This window comes from Tursiops truncatus, chromosome 1 (genome assembly GCF_011762595.2).
Source record: "Tursiops truncatus isolate mTurTru1 chromosome 1, mTurTru1.mat.Y, whole genome shotgun sequence".
Lineage (NCBI taxonomy): Eukaryota > Metazoa > Chordata > Mammalia > Artiodactyla > Delphinidae > Tursiops > Tursiops truncatus.
The window spans coordinates 142,932,143-142,959,982 of record NC_047034.1 but is presented as its reverse complement, the minus strand read 5'-3'; the positions used below and the strand labels follow the sequence as shown (position 1 = coordinate 142,959,982).

General features: G+C 34.6%; 1 protein-coding gene and 1 non-coding gene across 2 annotated transcripts in view; one reads left to right on the top strand and one right to left on the bottom strand.

The window, feature by feature from the left end:
- Positions 1–27,840, bottom strand: part of AGBL4 (AGBL carboxypeptidase 4) — a 1,267,959-nt gene that overhangs the window by 1,143,045 nt on the left and 97,074 nt on the right. Inside the window, exon 3 of the mRNA XM_019937625.2 lies at positions 5,900–6,024. Within this exon, the coding sequence (XP_019793184.2) occupies positions 5,900–6,024 (125 nt within the window). The remainder of the gene's footprint in view (positions 1–5,899; positions 6,025–27,840) is intronic.
- TRNAE-CUC (transfer RNA glutamic acid (anticodon CUC)) lies at positions 16,656–16,728 on the top strand. The gene has a single exon. It is a non-coding gene; the product is annotated as a tRNA-Glu (tRNA).

Genomic DNA, 27,840 nt, shown 5'->3' with positions numbered 1-27,840 from the left:
AGTTCAGGCTACTCTAGACCTGCCTTAGTAATACTTAAAAGCAAGCCTTGATGTTCACAATGCAGTAACTGGTTCCACATCTACCTAATACCATAAACAACTAAAAAACTGAATAAAATATTTGAAATAGATGTTTTCAGACACTGGATAATTAGCATCACAAAGGTGGGATCCCTAATAGAAGGGAAACAAATGAGATAATTCCTATGATAACTCCAGCTTTCGAGACACAGGGATGGGAGATGTTCTAATTGTAACCAGACAGATTAAAAAGACCCCTTTGAACACCTGGAGCACTCAGTAGATACTCCAGAAGGGTCGTGTCTGGACCCAGAAAGACCCAACAAACATCACTACATTAGGCCTGCACTAAGAAAACTTTAAATAAGCCTATGTGTATCATTGAGGGCAAAGAGAAAGACAAAAAACAGACATATAAAATAATTAATTAAACAGTATATTATAAAGTGATAGTTTCTAAAAGAGAAAGTAGAACAGCATATGTGGGGTGTGTGGAGGAGGACAAAATGAATAAGTCACTAAGGTTGGCCTCATAGAGAAGGTGGCATTTGTTATACAAGTATCTGCTGGAAAGGGCAAATGGGAATAGTCATTGCCCTAAACCCTAAGCCAATGCTCTAAGGTGGAAACATACCTGGCTTGAGGTACAGCAAAGAAGCCAGAGCTGTGTGGGCAAGGCAGAAAGTAGTAGGAAATGTGGTCAAAGCAGTGCGTATGTTGTAGGGTAGGATAGGTGGGTTTGACCGATGATTTTGCAGGATCTAGTAGGCCATTTTAGAGATATCATCTTTTACGCTGAGATACAAAAGTTAATTAGAGGAGTTTAACAGAGTAATCATGTGATATGACCTACATCATAAAATTACTCCCATTTCCCTGTTAAGAGTACACATTAAAGACAGGGTAGGCCTAGAATATAAACAGGGGGCCAGTTAGGAGAGTTTTATCACAGACATAGAAAGTAATTGGCAGAGGTAGGCCTGGAATTCAGGCATGTCTAATATAGAGTACATATTCATAACGATTACAATTTGCTTGATGATGATGATTATGTTGATGATAATGATGATGACGATATTTTGCAATAGCAGATTTGAAAGAAGAAGAAAGAAGATGAAGAAAAGGACTAGAAGAAGGAGAAAGAGAAGGAAGAAGAGCAGAACAAAAACAGTAGTAATAATCTAGTAATAATTTGTTGTGGTAGTTTTTCCTTTTGCTGTTTTTAGTCTTATTTCTACTGTTGAGGTGTTTTAGTAAAAACAACAGCCATCAAGTAGTGAATCTCTATTATCTATCTATCAAACACCACGGTAGGCTCTTTAGCTGCACTTTCCCATTTAATATGCACAATGCTCACATGAAATAGTATTATCATCTTTGCTTTACAGATGGAAAACTGAGGTGCCAAGAGATTAATTTAACCGATCAATGGTAAAACAGCTCATAAGTATGACTCAGTATATAATCCCAAGTCTGTTTGAATCCATTGCCCTGTGATCTTTCTACCATGATATGTTGCCTCTGTTTACTGTCAAGTCTGGCCATAGCCAGGATAAAGTTTTATTGAGACTGAAATCTCCAGGATAGAGACTAAAGCAGCAGCAAACTCTTGGAATTTTTAAAGTCCAATTCAGACATGTCATATATAAAAGTGTGTGTGTGTGTGTGTGTGCGCGCGCACGTGTGTGTGTGTTTAAGCTACATTACTGTTTATAATAATGTGAGAAATATTTCATTGTTATAAAAAAAAAACTTAAAAAAAAATTTCACATTATATACCTCAGAGGAAATTCTGTTGGCACACCCAGACAAAACAGGATTGATGAAATAAGAAAGAGTCAAAATGATAAATAGGTATGTTTTGTTGTCTCAGGTTGTTCCTGGAATGCAGTTAATTCCTTTATGACTAGAGGCCTGAAACATTGCATTATATTCAAAGTAAGAGAGAAAAAAGAAACAATTTATTCTTAATGTATGAACTTCTGAGTTCATTAAACATTTCAAAACAAGAAATTAAAGAAAAAGCATCTCACTGACTGCTGATAGGACAGAAAAAATACTATAAATTGTCTGGCAGCAATTTAGAAATATGAATGAAGAGTTTTAAAAATATTAATATACTTTGCCCATCAATTTCCCTCAAGGAATTTATCCTAAGGAAGCAAAGTGAAATCTGGGTAACACTTCATGCATAAAGATGTTTACTACAGTGTTATTTATAACAACCAATAATGGAAAATAATCTTTATGCCCAAGATTTAAAGAAATGGTCCAATAGTACATAGCTATTGTACAGCCATGTTTATGAGGTTTTTAATGACAGAAAATTGCTTGTGATACCATTTAGCTTCCTTATAAGTAAGATATAAAAATGTATATATGGTACAAATTTAATTATTCTCCAAAAATAAAATAGAAAATAAATAAGCCTAGAAGTAAATATGCCAAAAGTTAATAGTATTTGCTTCTAGGTAGTAAGATTATGGGTGTGTGTTTCGGGGGGTGAGGGGGCATGTGCTTTTTCTCTGCTTCTAATAATTATCTATATTTTCCAAATTTTCTACAGTGAGCATTGGATACTTTTATAATCAGAAAGGGGAAAAAATTAACTCAAAGAGATAAAAAGATTATAAAGGAAAGAAAACAGTTCCAACAGTCCAGGCACATCATTTTATTTCTTCTTATTGGCTGAAGTTTTATCATATTTAAATAGAAAGATTTGCTTTCACATCACAAGAGTGTTCTGCTGCATCAATAATAATTTCCACATAAGAATATTTAATATAGGTTTTTCAGAGAGAAAATTACTTTTCAATAAAGATACCGGGATGTTTAGTTATCATAGATTCTTGCAAATGTACTATTTAACAACTACTTCAGGGGGTTAATATATCGGTCCTGGAATACAGCACCATATGTTCCAAGCTTTTATCACTTTCTAAAAACATAAGGAAGATAACCCAAAAGCTAGACCTGTTTATACAGTATATTTGATGCTTTGATTTTTAGTGGAGTCAGCCTTTGATGACTAATATTTCTTTTGCCCGCTAGTACCAAACCCTAAATAAGGCTCCTGACTAGATTACATTCATGAAGGTCTCATTTTAAAGGAAATTGGAGAGATGGAAAAAGATTACAGGAAGAGACATCATAAAAACAGGCCTCACAAGTCAAACTTAATAGTAAAACCATTCTTTTTCATATAGACAACCATGAAAACAAATATCCTGTGAGCTAGAGATATGTATTATATCTTTCCAGCAGATCTTTATGCCTTCTTGAGACAGATTTCCATAACTATATAATGTGATTACAGTTGAAGAAGCAATGGCCCACAGAAAGAGGCTGATAAAGCATCAGGCTCCAGGAAACCAGATAAACATGTTCATGATTTCTAATTGTAACAAGGGTAGGATAACACTGGATATGAAGCTAGAACTCAGACAGACCGAGCAAATATTGGTTCCTTCAACTTTAAAAATAAGTATCCATAAAACAGCACCAACTCTCTTATTAGAATAATAACTTGGAACATATTCATGTTACTTCCTTGATTGATAGAGAAGGTTCAAAAGAGACTGTATGACTTTAACATGTAGTATGAAAATTATAACACCCTGGAAGAGACATTTTAAGCAACAAAATGAATATACCTGCAAGCAAACTAGAAGAGAAAAGAACAAGAAACTTTGAAATGTATGACCAACTTGTCCAAAAGACTATCCCAGGTCATATATAACTTAAGAAACACATTTTCCTAACCCTCGAGTCATCCCACTGCTCTGCAACTCCCGCACCTGACCAGAGGAGTTATATAAGGATAGTCTTTATGAGAGACTAACATGAAAGAAAAACTAGACTAGGAATTCAACATGGCCCAAAGTTAAAAAAAAAACCACTATAATGTCAGAGTTTCTGTTAGGTCTCTACTTATCAAAGGATATAAGAACAGACTCTGTTCCTTGAAAAGTAATCGGTCTCATTTCTTAGCAGTTAGTGGATTCCTGGTTACAGTAGGCAAGTTGAAAGGTATGCATGTGCTGTGCATAAACAGGAAAAGAGTAATCCCCTTTATGAATTTAGACATCCTGGCAGATTATACTGCTTTAAAGAAAATGTTTCCTTTCCTTAATATGAATTGACTATACTGCCTCAGAATTACTGTTTGTTTTTCAGTGGTGTGTGTATGTGACAATTGTAAGTTACTGACATGAGACAGGCACACCAACAGAAGAATGAGGGGTTGTATGCTTACCTCATGGTAGCAGAGAGGTCTTCACAGGGAACCCAAACTTGGAGTGCCAAGATTCAGTTTTGTACATGTGGCTAAAGCCTCCTGTTGTGAGTTATACTCTCAAGAGTCAGTAACATAGACTTTGGAAAAAGCACTTTGAGGATCATTGATTGTCTTGCTGGAATAAGAGGGACAATCCTAGGGACAGGTGAAGCCCTGTAGGCAAAGTGTAGGTTTCCCAAAGGTGGTTTCAGGGAAGGAATATTATTCTTACTATGAAAAACTGAAAAAGGAATTCCCTCATGGAAGAGTAAGCCAAACTAAGAAGCAAAGCAAGGAACTAAAGTTTGTCCTAGAGCAACAGTCTGTGTGAGGTTTAACTTTTTTCCCACTGTCCTAAATTGCTGTATCATATATAGCTAACCATGTTCAAAGCTCTCCCATATATTTAATTCCTTCTAGTTAGCCCTAAACGTCAGTAAACATTACATACACCCAGTCCTGTGTCAGTGGTGTAGAAAATTAAAAGAATCGGTAGTAAAGTGAAGTGGCTGTCCCTGAACCCCTCTTCTGCTGAAGCCAGCATGCCAGGAACAGCATTGTGTCAAGGACAAATGAGGGTCCCTAAATTCCAGACACTGACCACTGCCTACCTAACACATGACTCAAGTTGCAGTTGAAAGAAACAGAGAGAAGCAAGCAACCAGGTGAAAGAGCAAGCAGAATAGATTGACTTGGGAAGGGAAATTAAACAAACTCCTCACTTTCTCCCAAATATGCTAGAAAAAAATGACCCTGAAGGAAGAAGGCAGATGTTAGATTATAGGGCTATGCTTCATCTGCTTAAAAGAATCCTATCACTATGTGTACAAAATTTGTGCAAAGTCTTCCGGAAGCAGCTGTCTGATAATGATAACTGATTTCTTAGGGTTAGATTTTTATTAATGTTTTTCAAAGCATATGTCATTAGTTCTCTCTTTTCATCAATACTTTTATTCAAAACAGATTTGAACAGGATTATAAAAACATACACTGTTATGTTAGAAAATGTAGATGAAGTAATCGTGGTTAAAGATAGATTAATACTATCAGAATAACAGAAAAGTTAGTATACAAAAACAAAAGCAAAAAAGCTTTCCAGAGTCATTATATTGGGCTATAAAATTGGCTCAGAGTTTTCCAGCAGCCAAAGCAAAGGGAAAAAGTGGGATGAGTTACAAGAATCATATTGTTTTTAAGATAGAAACACCTTGTTATATAGGAGAAGAAAAGCTTTTTCTGAAACTGAGTCCTGTGAAAAAAATAACATACAGAACAGCACTCCATAATAAACATAATAGCAAGTCACTTGCAATGGTTCCTTATAGTGTCCCCCAAGGAAGCCTAGCACATAACACTAATGCTTCCATCGGTAAAGAACACTGAGTTCTCAGATAATCTATTTGTTTTTTTCATAACCACCGTATAGCAAAAGTTAGCATATTATACCTGTTACTGTCTGTCTCTTAAAATAAAATGATATCACTACAGCACATATACAAGAATATATTCCTAATATGGTCATTATCTTGATATTACTAAAATAACACAAAAGCATAATCTTCCTACCAAAACCACAATGAAGGTATCCACTATTTCTCTCACCTGTGATTCTTTCACGTTCTCAACAGTAAAGTTGAACCAGACTCGGAAGCGTGGATTACAGGTATCCGGCCTAATGAATAAATCATACTCAAACTCAGAGACCTGGTCCACCCGTCCAAGGTTACCTGTTAATAAAAATTAAGAGAGCTGGGTTTTAATAGAAGTTCATGAAGCTCAATGATATATACATTTAAATATTATGAGCTCTGACAATGACATTTGTCATCATTCAGTACTTATAGGTTCATTTTTCACAATCTGCAGGGCTGCCAACTCTGAATGTAGTCCAGAAAGAGGAGGTTTTCAGCTAGTCTAGGCTGTGGTATAAGCAACTCTTCCTATCTTTATGACCTAGCAGATCTATTTGTGCTACAAGTATCTTTGACAGATCGGGATGCTGTATAGAGCATGTGGCAAGCCCCCGTAAACCAAGTAAGAATCACAACCAAACTTCAGTTTCCTAGTTAGAAAAACAAAGATGACAATACCTCATGTATTTTGTATTAAGCATTATGGTATACAAATTACCTCTAATATATTTGATCTTGTTTAATTCTCACAACACAGCTACGCAGTTTGTACTGTGTTTGGTGTATTTCCAAACTTCTATCAGAACATGTTAAAGAATATATAAAGCAGAGTAAGTTTTAAACAAAAATTAGGAGTAGTTGCTACATAGCAGTAATAATGGTAAAGTCGCAAACAACCATGAAATTAATTTCCATTTCCTCCACCAACAGAACAGGCATATCAAAAATGTATTAACTTAGATGTGAGTCCCATTCTTTGTCTCTCCTCTCTCTGCCTGATATTCTAATGAGTGGTAAATTGCCCAAAATGTTAACAGTGGGATGCTATAAAAACAAAAGCTAAGAGTCTTGTGAATTCCCAAACCAGATAATCAACAACTAAAGAAGAGTAAACACAACTATAGAAAACAACAAAGCAATTGATTGAGAAGTCAGTATAGTATTGCACTTGAAGAGCACAGCAACATCCTACTTTTAACAGTAAGGTCCTTCTGTATAGCACAGGGAACTATATTCAATATCCTGGGATAAACCATAATGGAAAAGAATATAAAAAAGAATGTATATATGTGTATAACTGGGTCACTCTGCTGTACAGCAGAAATTAACACAACACTGTAAATCAACTATACTTCAATTAAAAAAAAATTTTTTTAAATAATTCCATAAGTCATCCCCCCAAAATGAGCTCTAGCCTATCTTTCTCCAAAAGAACACTCAGAATTAAACTTTAACCTTATATCCACCAAAGTTTTTAATTATTTCTTTTACTAGTTCTACTGGCATGTCACTTGTTTTTCTGAGCAACAGTTGTAGTAGATGCAGTACTAGCCTGGGAATCATCAGACCTGAATTCGAGCTCAATTGACTCACTGTGCAACAATGGCCTCATTATTGTAATATTCTGCAATACTCTGCAATATTCTCATTTTGCAGATGAGGACTCTCAGGGCCTCATCTGCAAAATGAGAATATTGAGTTACCTAACTTCTAAGGTTCCTTTCAGCTGTAACATTCTTTGGCTGCCTGACTCTAGGATTGATCAGGCAGCGATCCAAGACAATAAGAGAACCCTTCCTTCAAAACCAAATCAATTAACCTTAGGGTGATTTTTGTCTGCTCTCATTAAAATGTGGGTGGAGAAACAAAACTTATTCCTCCTTCCAGAACCAAAACGATCAGTTACCTCAAGTTAAGTACATAAATATTTTTAAAAATGCATTGATGGGAAAATACAAATAAGAGCTAATCAGGACGAAAAACTTTTAATTTTTCTAGTTTCAATTGTCTTCAGAATTTCCAAGGAGATTCTTCAATGAAATAGTCCTTTCAAATATTATCCTCCAAAAATATTTACTAAGCTTCTGTTGTAGAGGGCAAAACACTTACTACATGAGAGCACTAAACTTGAAATCAGAAGATCTAGACTCAAGTTTTATCTCTGTCACTTACTGAGTGACCTTGGAAAATTCACTTAACCTCTATCAACCTCTGCTTTTTCAACTATAAAGTAAGAATCGTATAAATAGAAATATGAATATTTATCTCTAGGTTAATTAATATGAACATTAATTTTAACTAGTATATAACTGATATTAACACGAATTTTCAATAGAAAATTAACATTTTCTGAGCATTTCTACATGCCACATACTGTCCCAAATGCTAGGTATACTAACCTATTTAATTCTCACAACAACACCCACGTGGTAGAAACCATTACTATCCTCATTTTACATATGAAAAAAACAAGGGACGAAGATATAAAATAACTTATCCAAAGCTATACAGCATGTAAGCAAGTATGAGTCAGCTGGAATTTGAATTCAAACACTATGTCACTACACAACAGCTTCTACTAAAAGAGCCGGTTGGAAGAATATAAAGATAATACACACTGAAGGTACAATATAAGTTATAATCCTTAATAAAAACTTACTATCCTTAAAACAACAAAAAGTGAAAAAAGCCACTATTTTCTTGACTTCTAAAATTTCATGGTTGAAAAATTAAACATTAATGTACATTTCAACATTCAAAGGAAAGAAGATTTTTATTTTGTTTTTAATTCTGGACCACTATAAATGGATTCTGACTAATAATAACATGTCTTAAAATTGTTGCTATATATTGTGTCTAATAATAATGCACCATCTGTGTCTTAAAACTTACAGTTTCAAAATTATTTCAGATCTTATATATTACTAAAGCCTCACCATGACCCCATAATGAGTAAACTGAGAGTCAGGAATGTTTAGTGCTTGCTTAAGTTCATGCTTTAAAGCACCACGGCGAGACCTTGAAACAAAGACTTCTTTTTTTTTTTTTTTTGCGGTACGCAGGCCTCTCACTGTTGTGGCCTCTCCCGTTGCGGAGCGCAGGCTCTGGACGCCCAGGCTCAGCGGCCATGGCTCACGGGCGCAGCCGCTCCGCGGCATGTGGGATCCTCCCAGACCGGGTCACGAACCCGTGTCCCCTGCATCAGCAGGTGGACTCTCAACCACTGCGCCACCAGGGAAGCCCGAAACAAAGACTTCTGACTCCATTGTGTTACACTTTGGAATATACCATACCTACAGCCAGTTCATTTCTTCAGCCATTCAATCAGTTATTCATTCAAAAAGTACTATACTATGTACTATACAATAGAACAGATAGTAAGTCAAACAAAAAGGTCTTTGCTTTCACTAAGTTTACAGTTCCAAATAATAATAAGCATCTGGTCTTTGGTCTTCTGTAACTATTCTGTTGGCCTTCTTCACCATTCCTATGAGGAGTATTCTCTCTGTGTGTATGCATAAAAATGCTTTCCTTGTATTACCAATAATATTTCAACAAAGTGCCAGTTTATGATGTTCTGGAAACAGCTATTGAAATAAGCTGACCATGCCTCTATATCATCTGGTTCCCTTCCACTTACATGAAAGGAAAGAAAAAAAAGCAAATAAGAATTTAAAATATAGGACAAATACAAAAAAAAATTATATGTAGATTTTAAACAAAATATATCAATAAATGTGTTAAATATAAATGGACTAAATATTACAAACAGAGATAAAAATACTCTGGATAAGAAAACAACTATATATATTGCTTATAAAGACAAACTTTACATTTAAGAGCACAGAAAGACTGAAAATAAATGGTCCTTTCAACTATCATCAGCCAAAAATATTTACTGAGCCCTATGTTGTAGAGGGTACAATACTTATTAATTTAATGAAAAAGTTTTAACAGGAAAGCACTATCAAAAAAAAAGCTAATGTAGCTATATTTATCTTAGACAAGGTAGGCTTTAAATCAAGAAATGTTACTAGAAATGAACAGAGATATTTCATGATGCAAAAAAGGTAAGTCCATCAAGACACAAAAATCTTGAAAGTATATACAACTAACAATAGATCTTCAAAATATATAAGTAAAATTTGACAAAATAAAAGAAGATAGAGACAAATTTAGAAATATAGTGAGAAATTTTAACATACCAATACCAAAAACTGAGAAAAATCAAGATAATATTCAGAAAGGATTTAGACAATTTGAAAATGTGATTTAAAAGGATATCTAGTTCTAATTACAGAACACTTTTCATTTGTAGAACTACAGAATATATATCCTTTTCAAAAGAACATGGTACATTCACAAAATTGATCATATGTTGATCTATGAAGGAAGTCTCAACAAATTTCAAAGGAATTTATACTATATTGCATATGTTCTCTTATCCCAGTGATAGTATTTTAAACTAAATCATAATCAATATATGTCAATCAAAATTTGTGGGATGTAGCTAAATCAATTCTAAGATGGAAATATATATGTACACATACACATAGATGGATTTTCATTGATTTACACATAATATAAAATGTACTCTGAAAATCAATTATCTAAGCTCCTATTATAAGAAGCTAAAAAGTGGGAATATATATTGAAACAACCACTATGGAGAACAGTTTGGATGTTCCTTAAAAAACTAAAAATAGAACTACCATATAACGCAGCAATCCCACTCCTGGGCATATACCCAGAGAAAAACATAATTCAAGAAGACGCATGCACCCCACCGTTCATTGTAGCACTATTTATAATAGTCAGGACATGGAAGCAACCTAAATGTCCATCAACAGAGGAATGGATACAGAAGATGTGGTACATATATACAATGGAATATTACTCAGCCATAAAAGGAACAAAACTGGTAATATGCAAAGACGTGGATGGACCTAGAGACTGTCATACAGAGTGAAGTAAGTCAGAAAGATATAAACAAATATCGTACATTAACGCATATATGTGGAATCTAGAAAAATGGTATAGATGATCTTATATGCAAAGCAGAAATAGAGACAGAGACGTAGTGATCAAACATATGGATACCAAAGGGGAAAGGCTGGGGGATGGGATGAATTGGGAGATTGGGATTGACATATATACACTACTGATACTATGTATAAAATAGATAACTAATGAGAACCTACTGTATAGCACAGGAAACTCTACTCAGTGCTCTGTGGTGACCTAAATGGGAAGGAAATCTAAAAAAGAGGGGATATATGTATACGTATACCTGATTCACTTTGATGTACAGTAGAAACAAACACAAAATTGTAAAGCAACTATACTCCAACAAAAAATTAATTTAAAAAAAGGAGAGAACAATGTAGAGAATCCCATTTAAAAAGAAAGAAGAGCGATACTTTCAAACAAATAAAGTGGAAGGAAATAAGACAGGTAAGAGGAGAAAATCATATAAATTTTTAAATGTACTCTGCAGAAAATTTAAAACATGAAGAGATAGTTTTTTTTGAAAAAGACTTTTAATATGAACAGACTCCAGCAAGCTCATACAGAAAAAATAAAGAGTAAGAATACACATATAATAATATCAAAAATTAAGAGAGACTAGTACTACATGTCCTTTACAATCAGACAAGAAGAAGAAAAAAGCAACAAACATATTGTAAACTATGTATGTCAATACATTTGAAAAATAGATGAAATGTATAATTTCTTATAAAAACACAGTTTATTGAAACTAAAATATGAAGCAATATAAAATGTGAATTATTCAATAACTACTAAATGGACCAGATCCTTAATTTTAAATGTTCCCACAAAAAGAATTCCAGTCCTAATGGTTTCACTTCTGAACACCTATAAATTTATAAGAGTTAATCTCAAGCACATTCTTCCAGAGGAAAAAAGGAAACATTTCCCAATTCATTTTATGAAGCCAGGACAATATTATACCAAAACATGACAAGATGATTACAAAAAAGGAAACATATAGATAAATCTGTTTCACAAACCTAGATGTAAAATACTAAAGAAAATACTAGCTAATTTAGTCCAATCATCAATAGAAGAGATGACGGATCATGAAAAGTTGGAATTATTACAAAATAACATTTAAGGACCATCAATCCAAACAACACATTAACAAAATAAAGAACAAATAGGTGATCGTCTCAAAAGCAGAAAAAGTATTTGATAGAAAAGCAACATCTCTACTTCTGGCTCAGACATGTTGAAGTAACCATAAAGAGACTAGCCCCACCTTCAAGAATTTTAAAGCTGGGAAAATATATTAAACAACTGTTTTCAGACATTAGGAAATAGACAACATGATACAGCGATCCATGAGAGAAGAGACACTCACAAGATGAGCTCCCACAATAGGACTGACTCTCCACCACGGAAAGACTTCCCAACTATGTCAGAAAACCAGACATCAACCAACCAGACTAAAGAGGTCCCGTGAGCTGTGTGTACAGAAATAAAATTTGAAGCTGTTTAAGCAGCTGAAATCTGAGAGTAGAGCATTAGAAAGGAGAAAACTATACAAGATGGTGGTACTGAGGGGGTAACCCAGAAAACTCTAGGATCATTTCTTGTAAGTCTGTGGCTGAGGGCTAGACAGCACATGCACAGGGTGAAACTACATTAGATTTATCAAAGAGAACTTACTTCAGTGTTGAAAGAAAATCAGAGATACAGTAAGTTCCCTACATATGAATGACTTACATTCCAAGAGCGCATTCGTAAGTCCAATTTGTTTGTAAGTCCAACAAAGTTAGCCTAGGTATCCAACTAATACAATTGGCTATATAGTACTGTACTGTAATAAGTTTATAATACTTTTCACACAAATAATGCATAAATAAACAAACACCAAAAACAAAGAAAACATTTTTAATCTTAGAATACAGTACCTGGAAAAGTACAGTAGTACAGTACAACAGCTTGCATACCGGGGCTGGCATAGAGTGAAACAGGCAAGGAGAGTTACTGACTGGAGGAGAGGGAGGAGGTGGGAGATGGTAGAGCTGAAGGATTTCAGCAATAGGAGACAGAGGGCAAGCAGCAATTTCACTCACACCTGACATTGATGGCACAGGTTCTGGTTCCTCGCTGGATTCAATTCTATCTACTCTCTTCAAAAAATGATCCAGTGATATCTGGATAGTAGCTCTTTTTTTCTCATCATAGATGACATGGTAGCATTGGATTGCATTCTGAACGGCTGCTGCGACCTTCCTGTACCATTCTAGGTTTGGGTCCTGTGCCTCAAAAACTAACAGTGCCCCCTTAAATAAAGAAAATCCCCTTATCATTTCCTGAGTCATGAATCTATTCAGTTCTTCAGTTACTTCTTCCTCTTGTCTCTCTTTGTCCTTTCTCTGGGCCTCCAATTACATCAAGTCTTCACTAGTAAGCTCCTCGTGTTGCACAGCAAGGAGTTTAATGAAGTCGTCCTCTTGAAGATCTAGCTCCAGCTTCTTGCTGAGGGTCACTAAGTTGCTGAAGACCTCTTTGGACTCCTTATCCACCTTCTCAAGTCCACAAAAATCATGAACAACCTGCGAGCAAAGGTTTTTCCAAACCCCATTCATGGTGACAGCCGTAACTTCACACCAAGCAAAGTCAATGTTTTTCATGGCCTTGTAGATGTTATAGTCCTTCCAAAATTGTTGCAAGGTTGTTCCAGATTCATCACTTGCCTTTACTACCTGACAAAAAGTGTGACATAAATAACATTTCTTGAAAGTCGCTATAACTCCCTGCTCCACAGGTTGGAGCGACGTCATATTCGGTGGCAAATGCACTACTTTGACATTGGGATGAAAGTCATCCATGAATGGGGGCTGGCCCAGAGCATAGTCAAACAGCAAAAGAATGTTGAATGGGATGTCCTTCTCCAAGCAATATTTCTGTACCTCTGGGATAAAGTGGTGGAAAAACCAGTCCTGGAAAATGGCCTGTGTAACCCAGGCTTTGGGGTTACTCTTCCACACAACATGAAGAGAGCCTTTGGCTATGTTTTTAAGGGCTCTTGGGTTCTCTGAAAGATAAACTAAGAGAGGTTTTAGCTTCATATCACCAGAAGCATTGCCACCAAGCAAAAGAGTTAGCCTATTCTTTGCTGCTTTATAGCCTGGCATCAAATTTTCCTCCTTACTGATGTAGCTTCAGTCTCACATCCTCTTCCAGTACAGTCCTGTCTCATCCACATTAAAAACCTGCTCGGGTAAATGCGTTCCTTCATCAATAATTTCTCGAAGCATTTCAGGAAATTCCTGGGCAGCTACCATATCTGCACTCGCTGCCTTGCCACTTACTTTTACATTGTGAAGGTTAGCACTAACCTTGAACCAATGAAACCAGCCATGGCTGGCACTAAAAAATGCGCCCTCTGATTCTTTACCGTGTTTCTTTTTCAAGTCTTCATAAAGGCTTTTAGCTTTCTCTTGAATCAGCATTAAGCTGAGTGGGACCCGATGCTGATGCTGATCCTGCATTCACACACTGAGAAGTTTCTCCATCTCTTCCATCACTTTTCTATGCTTCCTCAATATTACTGTTGACATCAGCAGCACAGCAGACTTCACATGTTCCATAATCTTGTCCTTGTTCTTTAGAATTGTGCTGAGGGTTGAATGATTCATGTTACAAGAATGAGCAACGTCTATCATCTTTTTGCTTTGCTTTACTCTCTCAATAAGTTTCACTTTTGTTTCCATCGTTACCACTTGGTGCTTCTTACCGGTACCAGCTACATCACTGCTACTTTTATGCTTGCTTCCAGACACCCTGGACTTGAAGTAAAGATACTGTACTACTGTACTCTACACAGTACTGTAAAGTACACAAAAGCACAACCACTTGTAGAGGATGCAAGCATGTGACATGTACACTAGACACATGAACTACCTTACATGATTGGACATGTGAACGCATGCTCACAACTTTGAAAGGTCACAACTTGAAGGTTTGTATGTAGGGGACTAACTGTACTAGAGATGAAGCAATGCTGGGTAAGACGGTGTTGGGAGCCCAGTACAGCTAAAGTGGAAGAACTTCTAACACCTCATACATAATAGTCAATTGAGATACCAGAAGGGACATACCTTAGAAATAAGAACCATGTCCTAAAGAAAGAACTATTCTATATTTCCTGAAAACCAAGCTCTGATAAAACCTTCATGTGTGAGAAAGCTTGGACCCAAGTTAGAGTAGTTCAGAAATACCTAGGGTGTCTGACAAATCTATCTCAATAAAATTTAAAACCATGCCTAGTGAAGTTTAAGGTAATCAGCCTTGAAATGATCAGTAATTGAACTGACTTCTATAATAAACACCAATTTGCTTCAGAAGAGGATAACAGAATCCATTCTCTAAAAGATATCACAATCTAAAGTTACTAGATACTTTAATTAATTAATTAGCTAATTAATTAATTTTAATCCTTAATCAAAGGAGTGGAGAGAAGCAATTAATATAAATCCACAGTGAGATTCAGATGTACTATTTAGCAGACAAAGACATTTTAAATTGGCTGTTATACTCAAAGAACAAAAAGAAAACATGTTATAGGAATTAAAGAAAATTATAATTTTCATGTGTGAATGGATAGGAAATTTCATCAGAAAAATGAAAACTTTTTTAAAAGATCAAATAAACATTCTATAACTAAAAAGTACAGTAATTAAAATGAAAAACTAACTTGATGGGCTTAACACCAAATTAGAGACAGAAAAGAGTCAGTGAATTTGAAGATGGATCAATTTTAAAGTAATATAGTCTGAAGAACACAAAAAAGAAATGGAAGAAAAATAAACAGAGCCCCAGAATAAGCCAAAAATTTCCCAAATGTAATAAAAAATATAATGAATTAGGTATCTTAGAATCTCAGAAAACCTCATACAGGATAAATAAAAAGAAAAAATAACAAGGAATGTGTGAGTTAGTATATAAATGGATATTCTCCATTTCATTACTTGAGCATTGGAGTTCTTAGGCCAAAGATTAAATCAGTTTTTTTAAAAAAGTTCCTGGGAATTCCCTGGCGGTCCAATCGTTAGGACTCCACGTTTTCACTGCTGTGGGCCTGTGTTCGATCCCTGGTCAGGAAACTAAGATCCTGCAAGCCGTGCTGCGGGGCCAAAAAATAAAATAAAATAATTTTCCTGTTTCATTTTCTGTTACCAGATTCAAAATATGAGAATAGGATTGAGGAGACCCAAAAGAATGTGTACCTCAAGACCTAGGCTGAAATGCGCAAGGACATTTTTAGAAAGCAGGTGAGTAAAGGGACTTTACTCATCTCTTATGAAAACTCAGAAGAACCTACATACTGTTTTCTTTTGTTTCAATTTTTTAAATTGAGGTTTAGTTGATGTACAATATTAAGAGCTTACAGACTGTTGATGATACTAGGTAATTTCCTGTGTAGGAAAAAAATTATCTGCTTTAAAATTTATATTGGAAATATCTCATTGAAAGCATTAAGATTTCTCTACATGTTGTCAGGGAGTGGCCTAAACATAATGAGTGTTCTAATAATGAACGGTTATCTGTGGGTGCTTATATAAAGTTGATAATCACCTTAACATAAAGGAAAAAGGAAGATGAAGAAATGACTATTCAAACAAGAATGATATTAGCTGGCAAGTACAGCATTTAAAGGAGAAGTGTACTTACCTAAAAATTGGAACACTTAACAGCTGATAACTATCCTTCAGAGTTCTTCATGGCCTCTGTTCTGGCATAAATCATCTGTGAACATGCGTCAGACATCACAAGACAACCTTTTCAGGGTCTTATGCATTCATAGTAAGATGAGTTTCTAGACAATTTATCATGATGTAAGACCTTGGATTTTGATGTTCTTGTACAAATGAGTAAATCACTGAAGTTCAATTTAAAGAGTCCATTGAGGGAGTTCCCTGGTGGTCCAGTGGTTAGGACTCTGCACTCTCACTGCTGTGGGCCCAGATTCAATCCCTGGTCAGGGAACTAAGATCCCACAGGCCATGCAATGCGGTCAGTAAATAAATAGTCCACTGAGTTTTACCCACATTTAATTCAATCAGATTCTCTTGTTTAAAAAGTAAATGACTGGTATTGTTTTTAATTATCCTGACAGTGTATAACATAATGTCCCCTTTTCCAGGGATTCTTGATAAAACTCTGTATGTATTACAAGATACATGGGACATCCATGTTGGTCCAGCAGTTAAGACTCTGTGCTCCCAATGCAGGGAACCTGGGTTCGGGGAACTAAATCCTGCATGCCACAACTAAGAGCCCACATGCCACAATTAAAGATCCTGCATGCCACAACTAAAGATCCCTCACACTGCAACAAAGATCCCACACGTGGCAACGAAAATCCCACATGCCACAACTAAGACCCGATGCAGCCCAAATAAAAATATTAAAAAAAAACACCAAGAAACAGCGATTATTGAGTCTTCCATGGTGCCACAGTTACCCAATATGGAGGCAATCATGAGAAATTAAAGTCCTTAGAAAGAGAAGGGAAAAGAAGTTCACTCATGGTGAACTTCTTTGTTCCTCATGATGTGTAAACATTTTATTATCAGAAAATCCACCCATATCTAGTGCTTGTGGGATTACATGCTCAGCTTAGTTAGAATATTCATTAGTAAGGGGAGAGGTAAATACAAATTTTAATTTTAAAATTTTGTGATAGTAATTATACTTTGTACCTCTAGTAAATATGAATAAATATTGAGTTTTGTATATTTTCATTTATTGAAAATGTAGGAGTTTTTTTATTTGGGTCTCATTCTTTTTGTAATTAAAGAGAGGAACAGGGCTTCCCTGGTGGCACAGTGGTTAAGAATCTGCCTGCCAATGCAGGGGACACCGGTTCGAGCCCTGGCCCGGGAAGATCCCACATGCCATGGAGCAACTAATACCATGCGTCTCAACTACTGAGCCTGCGCTCTAGAGCCCACGAGCCACAACTACTGAGCCTGCGTGCCACAACTACTGAAGCCTGCGGGCCTAGAGCCCATGCTCCACAATAAGAGAAGCCACTGCAATGAGAAGCCCACGCACCACAATGAGGAGTAGCCCCCACTCGCCAAAACCAGAGAAAGCCCGCCCACAGCAACAAAGACCCAAAACAGCCAAAAATAAAAATAAAATAAATAAATTTATTGTAAATAAAGAGAGGAACAAGCCATCTATTAAAGCAGCAAATGCCCCAAAAGCAAAAAAGCAAGAAAGAAAAGAAAAAAATACCTCAACCTAGGCACATAATCGTCAAACTGATAAAAAATACATATAAATAAAAAAGCTTGAAAGCAACCAGAAAAAAAGCCATAATACATACAGAAGGACAACAATAAGAATGTCCATTGACTTCTTTTCAAAAATAATGGAGGAGAGTAAATGACATTTCTAAAGTGATGAAAGAACAAAACTTGCAACCCATAATTCAATATTCAATAAAATATCCTTAAAAATAAGGGTAAAATAGGGGCTTCCCTGCTGGCGCAGTGGTTGAGAGTCCCCCTGCTGATGCAGCAGACACGGGTTTGTGCCCTGGTCTGGGAAGATCCCACATGCCGTGGAGCGGCTGGGCCCGTGAGCCATGGCCGCTGAGCCTGCACATCCAGCGCCTGTGCTCCGCAACGGGAGAGGCCACAACAGTGAGAGGCCCGTGTACCGCAAAAAAAAAAAAAAAAAAAAAAAAGGGTAAAATAAAACATTCCCAGATAAATAAATTAAAGTTGACAGAATTTATTGCCAGCAGATCTTCACTACATGAAAAGCTAAAAGATGCAAAAATATATTAGATGGGATTCATAGCTATAAGAACATATAAACAACACTAAAATAGTGAATAAGCATGTAAATATAATAAACTATTTTTGTCTCAAAAGTTTCTTAAAGGCTACTAACTAAAGTTTTTTTTTTAATGACATCTTAAGGGAGGTTTGCAAAGTATGTAGAAGGAAAATATATGACAACAACAGCATCAAGAATTGGGATGGGTAAATAGAATTAAACTGATGCAAGGTTAGTAGAATGTAGAAAGAATAAGTTTTGAGTTAAAAAAAGGTAGTAATCACAAAGTACACAGTGTGAAGTGTTAAGGGTGAAATGGGAAAATATTGACTCTGAAATGGCTTGATGAGTTATCAAGCTATGGAAAGACACAGAAGAAAATTAAATGCATGTTAATAATCAAAAGAAGCCAATATGAAAATGCTACATACATACTGTGTGATTCCAACCATATGACACTCTGAAAAAAGGTAAAGTATGGAGATAATAACAAGATCAAATGTTAGGGGATGGAGAGATTAATAGGCAGTAGAGGATTTTTAGGGCAGTGAAAATTGTCTGTATGACTACAATGATGAATACTTGTAATTACATATTTACACAAACCAATAGAAAGTGCAATACTAAGGGTGAACCCTAATGGACTTTGGGTTGATTATGATGTGTCAAGTGGTTCATCAATTGTAACAGATATACCACTCTGGCGGGGGACATTGATAATGGGGGAGCCTATGCATGTGTGGGGACTGCATTATTTGAGAAAGCTCTGTACATTCCTCTCAATTTTGCTGTGACCTAAAAGTACTCTAAACAAATTTTTAACAAAAAATTTTTAAAGAATTTGGTAAGTTATAACTGCATATTTTTAGTTCTAGAGAAACCACTAAAGTAAATATAAAATAATGTTACTAAGAATGCAATACAGAAGATATATAACACTAAACAAAAATTTTATTAACCCAAATGAAGGCAGTAAAAGAACAACAGAGTAACAAGAAACAGAAGAGGCAGTAAGAAACTGAATACCAAGATATTTCATTTAAGTACAACATATCAATAATTACACTAAAATAGAACAAATATATAAATAAACATTCCAGTGAAAAGCAGACATTGCTAGATTGGAATAAAAAGCTAGATCCAAAAGACAAAAAAAATCTGAAATTAAAATAATTTTTAATTTTTCCTTCTTCCACCTATGAAAAAGGAGTGATCCATATTTAGACATAATCAAACTGTCAAAAGTCAAAGACCAAAAACTCTTGAATGCAGCAACAAACATCATAGCAACTCATTATGTTCAAGGAATCCTCAGTAAGATTAACAGCTGAGTTCTCATCAGAAACATGGAAGTCAGAAAGCAGAGGGATAACATATTCAAAGTGCTGAAAGAAAATATTTGATAGGCATCAGAAATACTCTTCAAAAATGAAGAGACATTAAGACATTAGCAGATAATCATACCTGCCCTACAAGAAAAACTAAAGGATGTCCTTCTAGTAGAAATGAAAGAACATTAGAAAATAACTGAAATCCACATGAAGAAATAAAGAGCACCAGTAAATGTAACTAGATAGGTAAATATAAAAGACAGTATATAGGGCTTCCCTGGTGGTGCAGTGGTTGAGGGTCTGCCTGCCGATGCAGGGGACACAGGTTCGTGTCCCAGCATGGGAAGATCCCACATGCTGCGGAGCGGCTGGGCTCGTGAGCCGTGGCTGCTGAGCCTGCGCATCCAGAGCCTGTGCTCTGCAGCAGGAGAGGCCACAGCAGTGAGAGGCCCATGTACCACGAAAAAAAAAAAAGACAGTATAAACATATTTTATGTTTGTAGATATTTTTTTCTCCTACATATAGAAGACAACCACACAAAGCAGTAATTACAAATCTGCATGGAGTGTACATAATGTATTCAGATGTAATTTGTAGGACAATAAATATATATGCATATTATTGAAATTAAGTTGAAATTAATTCAAACTAGACTGCTATCAATTAAATTATATTCATTGCAATCCCTAGGACAACCATTAAGGAAAGAAAAATTAGAGATATGGGAACATATGTATATGTATGGCTGATTCACTTTGTTATAAAGCAGAAACTAACACACCATTGTAAAGCAATTATACTCCAATAAAGATGTAAAAAAAAAGAAAAGAAAAGAAAAATTAAAATACAGTAAAATCAGTAAGAAGGGAATTAAATAGTACACTAGATAATACTTATCTAACACAATAGAAGGCAGTTATAGAGGAATAAATAGGGAGGGAGGCATAAACCACTTAAAGGCAATAGCAAAATGATCCTAGCTTATCAGTAATTACAATAAATGTAAGTGGATTAAACACTCCAATTAAAAGGCAGTATATGTCAGAATGAATTTTTTTTTTTAGTGAGCCAACCATATGCTGTCTACAAGAGATGTATTTGAGATACAAACACACAAATAGGTTGAAAGTAGAAGGAAGGAAAATAATATACGAAACAAAGCAAAACTGAGCTGGAATGCCTATATATACTAATATCAGAAAAATTGACTTTAAGACAAAAATTTTTAGTACACACAAAGAAGGATATTTTATAATGTAGAAAGGGCAATTCATTAAGAAGATATAGCAATTACAAATATAAATGCACCTAACAAGAGTGTCCCAAAACAAATAACACAGAAACAGTCAGAATTAAAGGGACAAATACACAAGTGAACAATAATAGCTGAAAACTTCAATATCCAACTTTATATAATGAATAGAAACAACTAGAACAACTAGAATATCAACAAGGAAATATAAGAATTGAGCAACACTAAAACAGCTAGATATATAGAACATTCTACTCAACAGTAAAATATACATTCTCCTCACGTTTACAGGTATATTTTTCAGAAAAGACTAAAACGTAGAGCATAAAACAAGTCTCAATAAATTTAACATGAAGGAAATCATGGAAAGTATTCTCTCCAAACAAAATAGAAGGAAATTAGAAATCAATAACAGAAGGAAATTTAAGGAATTCAAAAACATGAACACTTTCCTAAATAACCAAGAGGGTGAAAGAGGAAATCAGAAAGGAATTTATAAAATACCTTAGCATGAATGTAAACAAAGCTACTATCTATCAAAAGCTAAGGATGCATAGAAAGCAGTACTTATGCAGAAATATATAGCTGGATATGCTTATATTAAAGAAAGAAACATCTTAAAGAAATAATGTAATCTGCTTATATTTCACCTTTTGAAGTTTAAAAATAAAGCAAACTAAACCCAAAGAAGGCAGAATAAAGGAAATAATAAAGGATGGAAGTAAATGAATAATAGAAAAACAGTAGAGAAAATCAATAAAACCAAAAATTGTTGTTTTATGTGATCAATAAAATAGACGAATCTTTATATTGTCTAAGAAAAAAAGAGGACAGTAAATGCATAAAATCAGGAATTAAATAGAGGATATACTATGACCAATTGTATGCTAACAAATTAGATAACCTAGATGATATGAGGAAAATTCTGGGAAGACACAAACAAAACTGACTAAAGAAGAAACACTAATATCTGTATAGACCTAAACAAAAATACTGATATAATAATCAAAAAACTTATCACCAGGAAATATCCAAATGCAGATGTCTTCACTGGTAAATTCTACTAAACTTTTAAAGGAAAGTTAACACCAATCCTTAACAAGCTCTTCCCCAAAAATGAAGAAGAGAGAACACTTCCAAACTCATTCCTTGAGGCCAGGATGGTCTTGATACTAAAATCAAAGACATCACATAAAAACTACACATGAATACCCTTTTTGAATATTGACCCCCCAAATCCTCAGTGAAATACTAGCAAACCAAATCCAGCAATATACAAAAATGACTTTAAACCACAAGTGGGATTTAATGTTGAAATTCAATGAAATTCAAATGTTGGTTCAAGATATGAAAATCAATTAGTGCAATATACCACATTACTAGAATAAAGGACAAAAATCACATGATCATCTCAATAGATGCAGAAAAAGCACTTCACAAAATTTGATACTTTTCATGAGAAAAAAACACTGGAAGACAAATGAACAGAAAGGAATTTTTAAAAATCCCACAACTAATTACCATTGTTAATGGTGCAAGGCTGAAAGTTTTTCACCCTAAGATCTGGGGTAGGATAAGCATGTTTGCTCTCACCATTTCTGTTCAACATTGTAGTAGATATTCTAGCAAGGGCAAGTAGGCAAGAAAAAGAAAAGAAAAAAGCATTCATGTTTGAAAAGGAGAAGTAAAATTATATCTACTTGCTAATGATACAATCTTTTATATAGAAAATCCTAAGGAATGCACATACAAAAAACAATTTAAGCTAAAAAATTATTTCAGCAACAGTGTAGGATACAAGTCATACAAAAATTAAATGTATATCTATGCAGGAGCATTGAATAAGCTCAAAATGAGATTTAAAAAACAATTCCATTTATAATAGGATCACAAAACATAAAATACTTAGGATAAATTGAACAAAAAGTGTTAAATAAACAAAGAATGCAAGGTTGTTTTAACATTTGAAAATCAAGCAATGTAATTCACCCTTCCAACAATGAAAAGGAGAATAACCAATTGTTATTTCAATAGATACAGAAAAAAAACATTTGACAAAATCCAACATGCATTCATGTTAAAAAAGAACTTTTCTCAAACTAAGAATAGTTGGAAATGTCCTGAAACTGATAAGTGACATGCAATTAAAAAACAAACAAAAAAACCCACTTATAGCTAATAGCACACTTAATGGTGTAAGATTTTATTGCTTCTCCTTGAGATCAAGAATAAGAAAAGGATGTCCACTTTCACTACATCTATTCAACATCATTATGAAGCACCAAACTGTTGCAATAATGCAAGAAAAACGAAAGGCATAAAAACTACAAAAGAAGAAATAAAAGTGTCCTTACTTACAGAAGATAACGTTTACAAAGAAAATCTCAGAAAATCTACAAAACAACTACTTGAACTTAGAAACAAATTTAGCAAGGTCACAGGATACAAAGTAAATATAAATACAAAATCAATTGTACCAGCAGCAAACAATTGTACTACCAGCAGGCAAATGGAAAATAAAAATTTGAGAATCCCATTCACAGTAACACTAAAACCGCAAACACCTAGAAATTAACCACAGATGTCCAGGTCTTCTACCCTAAAAATTACAAAATATTGCTGAAAGAATCTGAAGAATACCTAAATAAGTGGAAATATATGGCATATGTTCATGGATGAAAGACTAAAATTTGTTAAGATGGCATTTCTCACAAATTGATGTATATAAATTCAATACAATGACATTCAAATCCCAGAAGTCTTTTTGTAGAAATTTACTAGATTACTCTAGTTGTATTAGAAAATTCAAAGAACCTAGTATAATCAAAGCAATTTAATACAGAAAAAAGAGCAAAAACTGCTAAAAAGTTACAGTAATCAAGACAGCTTGCTATTTCAAAAAGATAGATACATAGATCAATGGGACAGATTATAGAGTCCAGAAATAGACCTACACATATATGAGCAATTGACTTGCAAGGCAATTCAATGAGGAAATGAAAGTCTTTTCAAAAAATGGTGCTGAAAGTAAGTATCAACTCTTACTTAAAATCATATATAAAAATTAACTCAAAATGGATCATAGATCTAAATGTAAAACCTAAAATTATAAAACTTGTAGAAGAAAACAGGAGAAAAATTTTGTGGTCTTTGATTAGTAAAAATTTCTTATATAGAACACCAAAAACATAAAATATTAAAGAAAAAAATGATGAATTGGATTAAAAGATACTTTTGTTTTTTGAAAGACACCATTAAGATATGAAAAGAGAAGCCACAGACTGGGAGAAGATATTTGCCACCTCCACAAAGAACTCGTATCCAGAATATACAAAGATCAATACCTGATATAAAGTATAAATTTAAATAATTCTACCTTCCTATTCTTAAAATTCAAGAACCTCAGAACAATCACTCATCTTAAAATATTGTATATTTCTCCCTAGTTGTTTTGAAGAACTTCTCTTTATCTATAGTATTCTGCAATTTCATTGTAACATATTGGGGAGAAAGATTTCAAGGATATATTTTTACTTATTTTTCAGGAGTTGTACTTACAATATGAAAGATTCATGTCTTTCGTAAGTCATTATTTTGAATATTGCTTCTATGTGATTTTCTTCTGGAATTCCTCATCTTAGTATGACAACTTCTCTTCTATATATTTCATCTCTATACCTCTCTGTGCTCCTCAGTTCTGGCTTCTACTTCATTAATCTCTCTTCAGTGGCATCTAATTAGATATTTAACCCAACTTCAGAGTTTTTAATGTCAATGATTATATATATTTCACTTTCATATGTTCTATTTGGTTCTTTTATAAACAAGTATAATCTCTTTTTATGATATGTTCTCTTTAGTTTATGATTCTTCTCTTTATGGCTTTAATCATTTTAAACAAATGGGCTTATACCTCCTCTTTGGAAGTCCTTGGAGTTTAATCCTAGTATTTGTTGAGATTCCTATCTTCCATCCACTACATTGTTTCCTAGTGTGTTTTAAAATTTTTGTTTTTAAACTCACCTACATTGGAGCTTTATCTGTAAGAATATCTGTAAGATCCTTCTAGGAGGGCATGATCCTTCTGGGTTTTTGAAGTTTTGGATTTGTTTCTTCCAGGCACTCCTGGAATATATCTAGCCTCTAACTACTTTTTATATTAAGTTTTTATTTAAGGATAATGGCATTGCATCAAGAAAGATGTGGAAATTTTAAATGCCAAAAATGGTATAAAGTCACTGGTACAAATTTTAGGGAAGACTGTCTATTCTGTTCTTTTTTTTTTTTTTTTTTTTTTTTCGGTACGCGGGTCTCTCACTGTTATGGCCTCTCCAATTGCGGAGCACAGGCTCTGGACGCACAGGCTCAGTGGCCATGGCTCACGGGCCCAGCCGCTCTGCAGCACGTGGGATCCTCCCAGACTGGGGCACGAACCCATGTCCCCTGCATCGGCAGGTGGACTCTCAACCACTGCGCCACCAGGGAAGCCCTATTCTGTTCTTATGTATTGAAAAGATCATAATCCTAAGGTTGACAGACATAAACTTGAATCATAGCTCTGCCACTTAGTAATTTTAAGGCTTTGGGCAAATCTCCAGCATGCTCTAGACCTCAGTTTTCCTGTCTGTCAAAAGGAGATAAAAAGGATTTTATTCATACTATTCATATAAAGATTAAATGAGATCATGTATATAACTACCTAGTCAGTGCTTGAGCCCAAAATTATTGGAGTCATCCTTGAGACTTAATTTCATACTGAATAACTAATCTATCAAGGAATCCTTTCAGGATCATAAGAGACTACCACAAGCAACTATATGCCAATAAAATGGACAACATAGAAGAAATGGACAAATTCTTAGAAAGGTACAACCTTCCAAGACAGAACTAAGAAAATATAGAAAATATGAACAGACCAACAAGTACTGAAATTGAAACTGTGATTTAAAATTTTCCAACAAACAAAAGTCCAGGACCAGATGGCTTCACAGGAGAATTCTATCAAACATTTAGAGAAGAGTTAACATCTATCCTTCTGAAGTTCTACCAAAAAACTGCAGAGGAAGCAACACTCCCAAGCTCATTTAACAAGGCCATCATCACCCTGATCCCAAAACTAGACAAAGATATCGCAAAAAAAAAAAAAAAAAGAAAAGAAAATTAAAGGCCAATATCACTGATGAACGTAGACACAAAATCCCTCAACGAAACACTAGCAAACAGAATCCAGCAACCCATTAAAAAGATCAAACACTGTAATCAAGTGGGATTTATCTCAGGGATGCAAGGATTCTTCAATACATGCAAATAAGTCATTGTGATACACCACATTAACAATCTGAAGAATAAAAACCATATGATCATCTCAATAGATGCAGAAAAAACTTCTGACAAAATTCAACACAGATTTATGATAAAAACTCACCAGAAAGTGGGCAAAGAGGGAATCCACCTCAATGTAATAATGGCCACATACGACAAACCCATAGCGAATATCATTCTCAATGGTGAAAAACTGAAAGCATTTCCTCGAAGACCACAAACAAGACAAGGATATCTTCTCTTGCCACTTTTATTCAACAGAGTTTGGAAAGTCCTAGCCACAGCAATAAGAGAAGAAAAAGAAATAAAAGGAATCCAAACTGAAAAAGAGGAAGTAAAACTGTCACTGTTTGCAGATGACATGATACTATACATAGAAAATCCTAAATACACTACCAAAAATTTACTAGAGCTCATCAACTAATTTGGTAAAGTTTCAGGAAACAAAATTAATACACAGAAATTTCTTGCATTCCTATATACTAACACTGAAAGATCAGAAAGGGAAATTAAGAAAACAATTCCATTTACCACTGCATCAGAAAGAAAAAAATACATAGGAATAAACTTACCTAAGGAGGCAAAAGATTTATAGTCATAAAACTATAAGACACTGATAAAAGAAATCAAAGATGACACAAACAGATGGAGACATATACCATGCTCTTGGATTGGAAGAATCAATATTGTCAAAATGACTATACTAACCAAAGCAATCTACAGATTCAATGCAATTCCTACCTAACTTCCAATGGCATTTTTACAGAAGTAGAACAAAAAATTTTACAATTTTCTTGGAAACACAAAAGACCACGAATAGCCAAAGCAATCTTGGGAAAGAAAAACAGAGCTGGAGGAATCAGGCTCCCTAACTTCAGACTATACTACAAAGCTACAGTCATCAAAACACTATGGTGCTGGCACAAAAACAGAAATATAGATCAATGGAATAGGATAGAAAGCTCAGAGATAAACTCTCGCACTTGTGGTCACTATTACAAAAGAGGCAAGAATATACAATGGGAAAAGACAGTCCCTTCAATAAGTGGTTCTGGGAAAGCTGGATGGCTACATGCAAAAGAATGAAATTAGAACACTTCCTAACACAATACACAAAAATTAACTCCAAATGGATTAATAATCTTAAAGACAGATACTATAAAACTGTTAAAGGAAAACATAGGAAGAACACTCTCTGACATAAATCACAGTAAGATGTTTTTTGATCCACCTCCTAGAGTAAAATAAAAAAATCGGACCTAGTTAAACTTAAAAGCTTTTGCACAGCAAAGTAAACCACAAACAAAATGAAAAGACAACCCTCAGACTGGGAGAAAATATTTGCAAACAAAGCAACCGACAAGGGATTAATCTCCAAAACTGCTCATGCAGCTCAATAT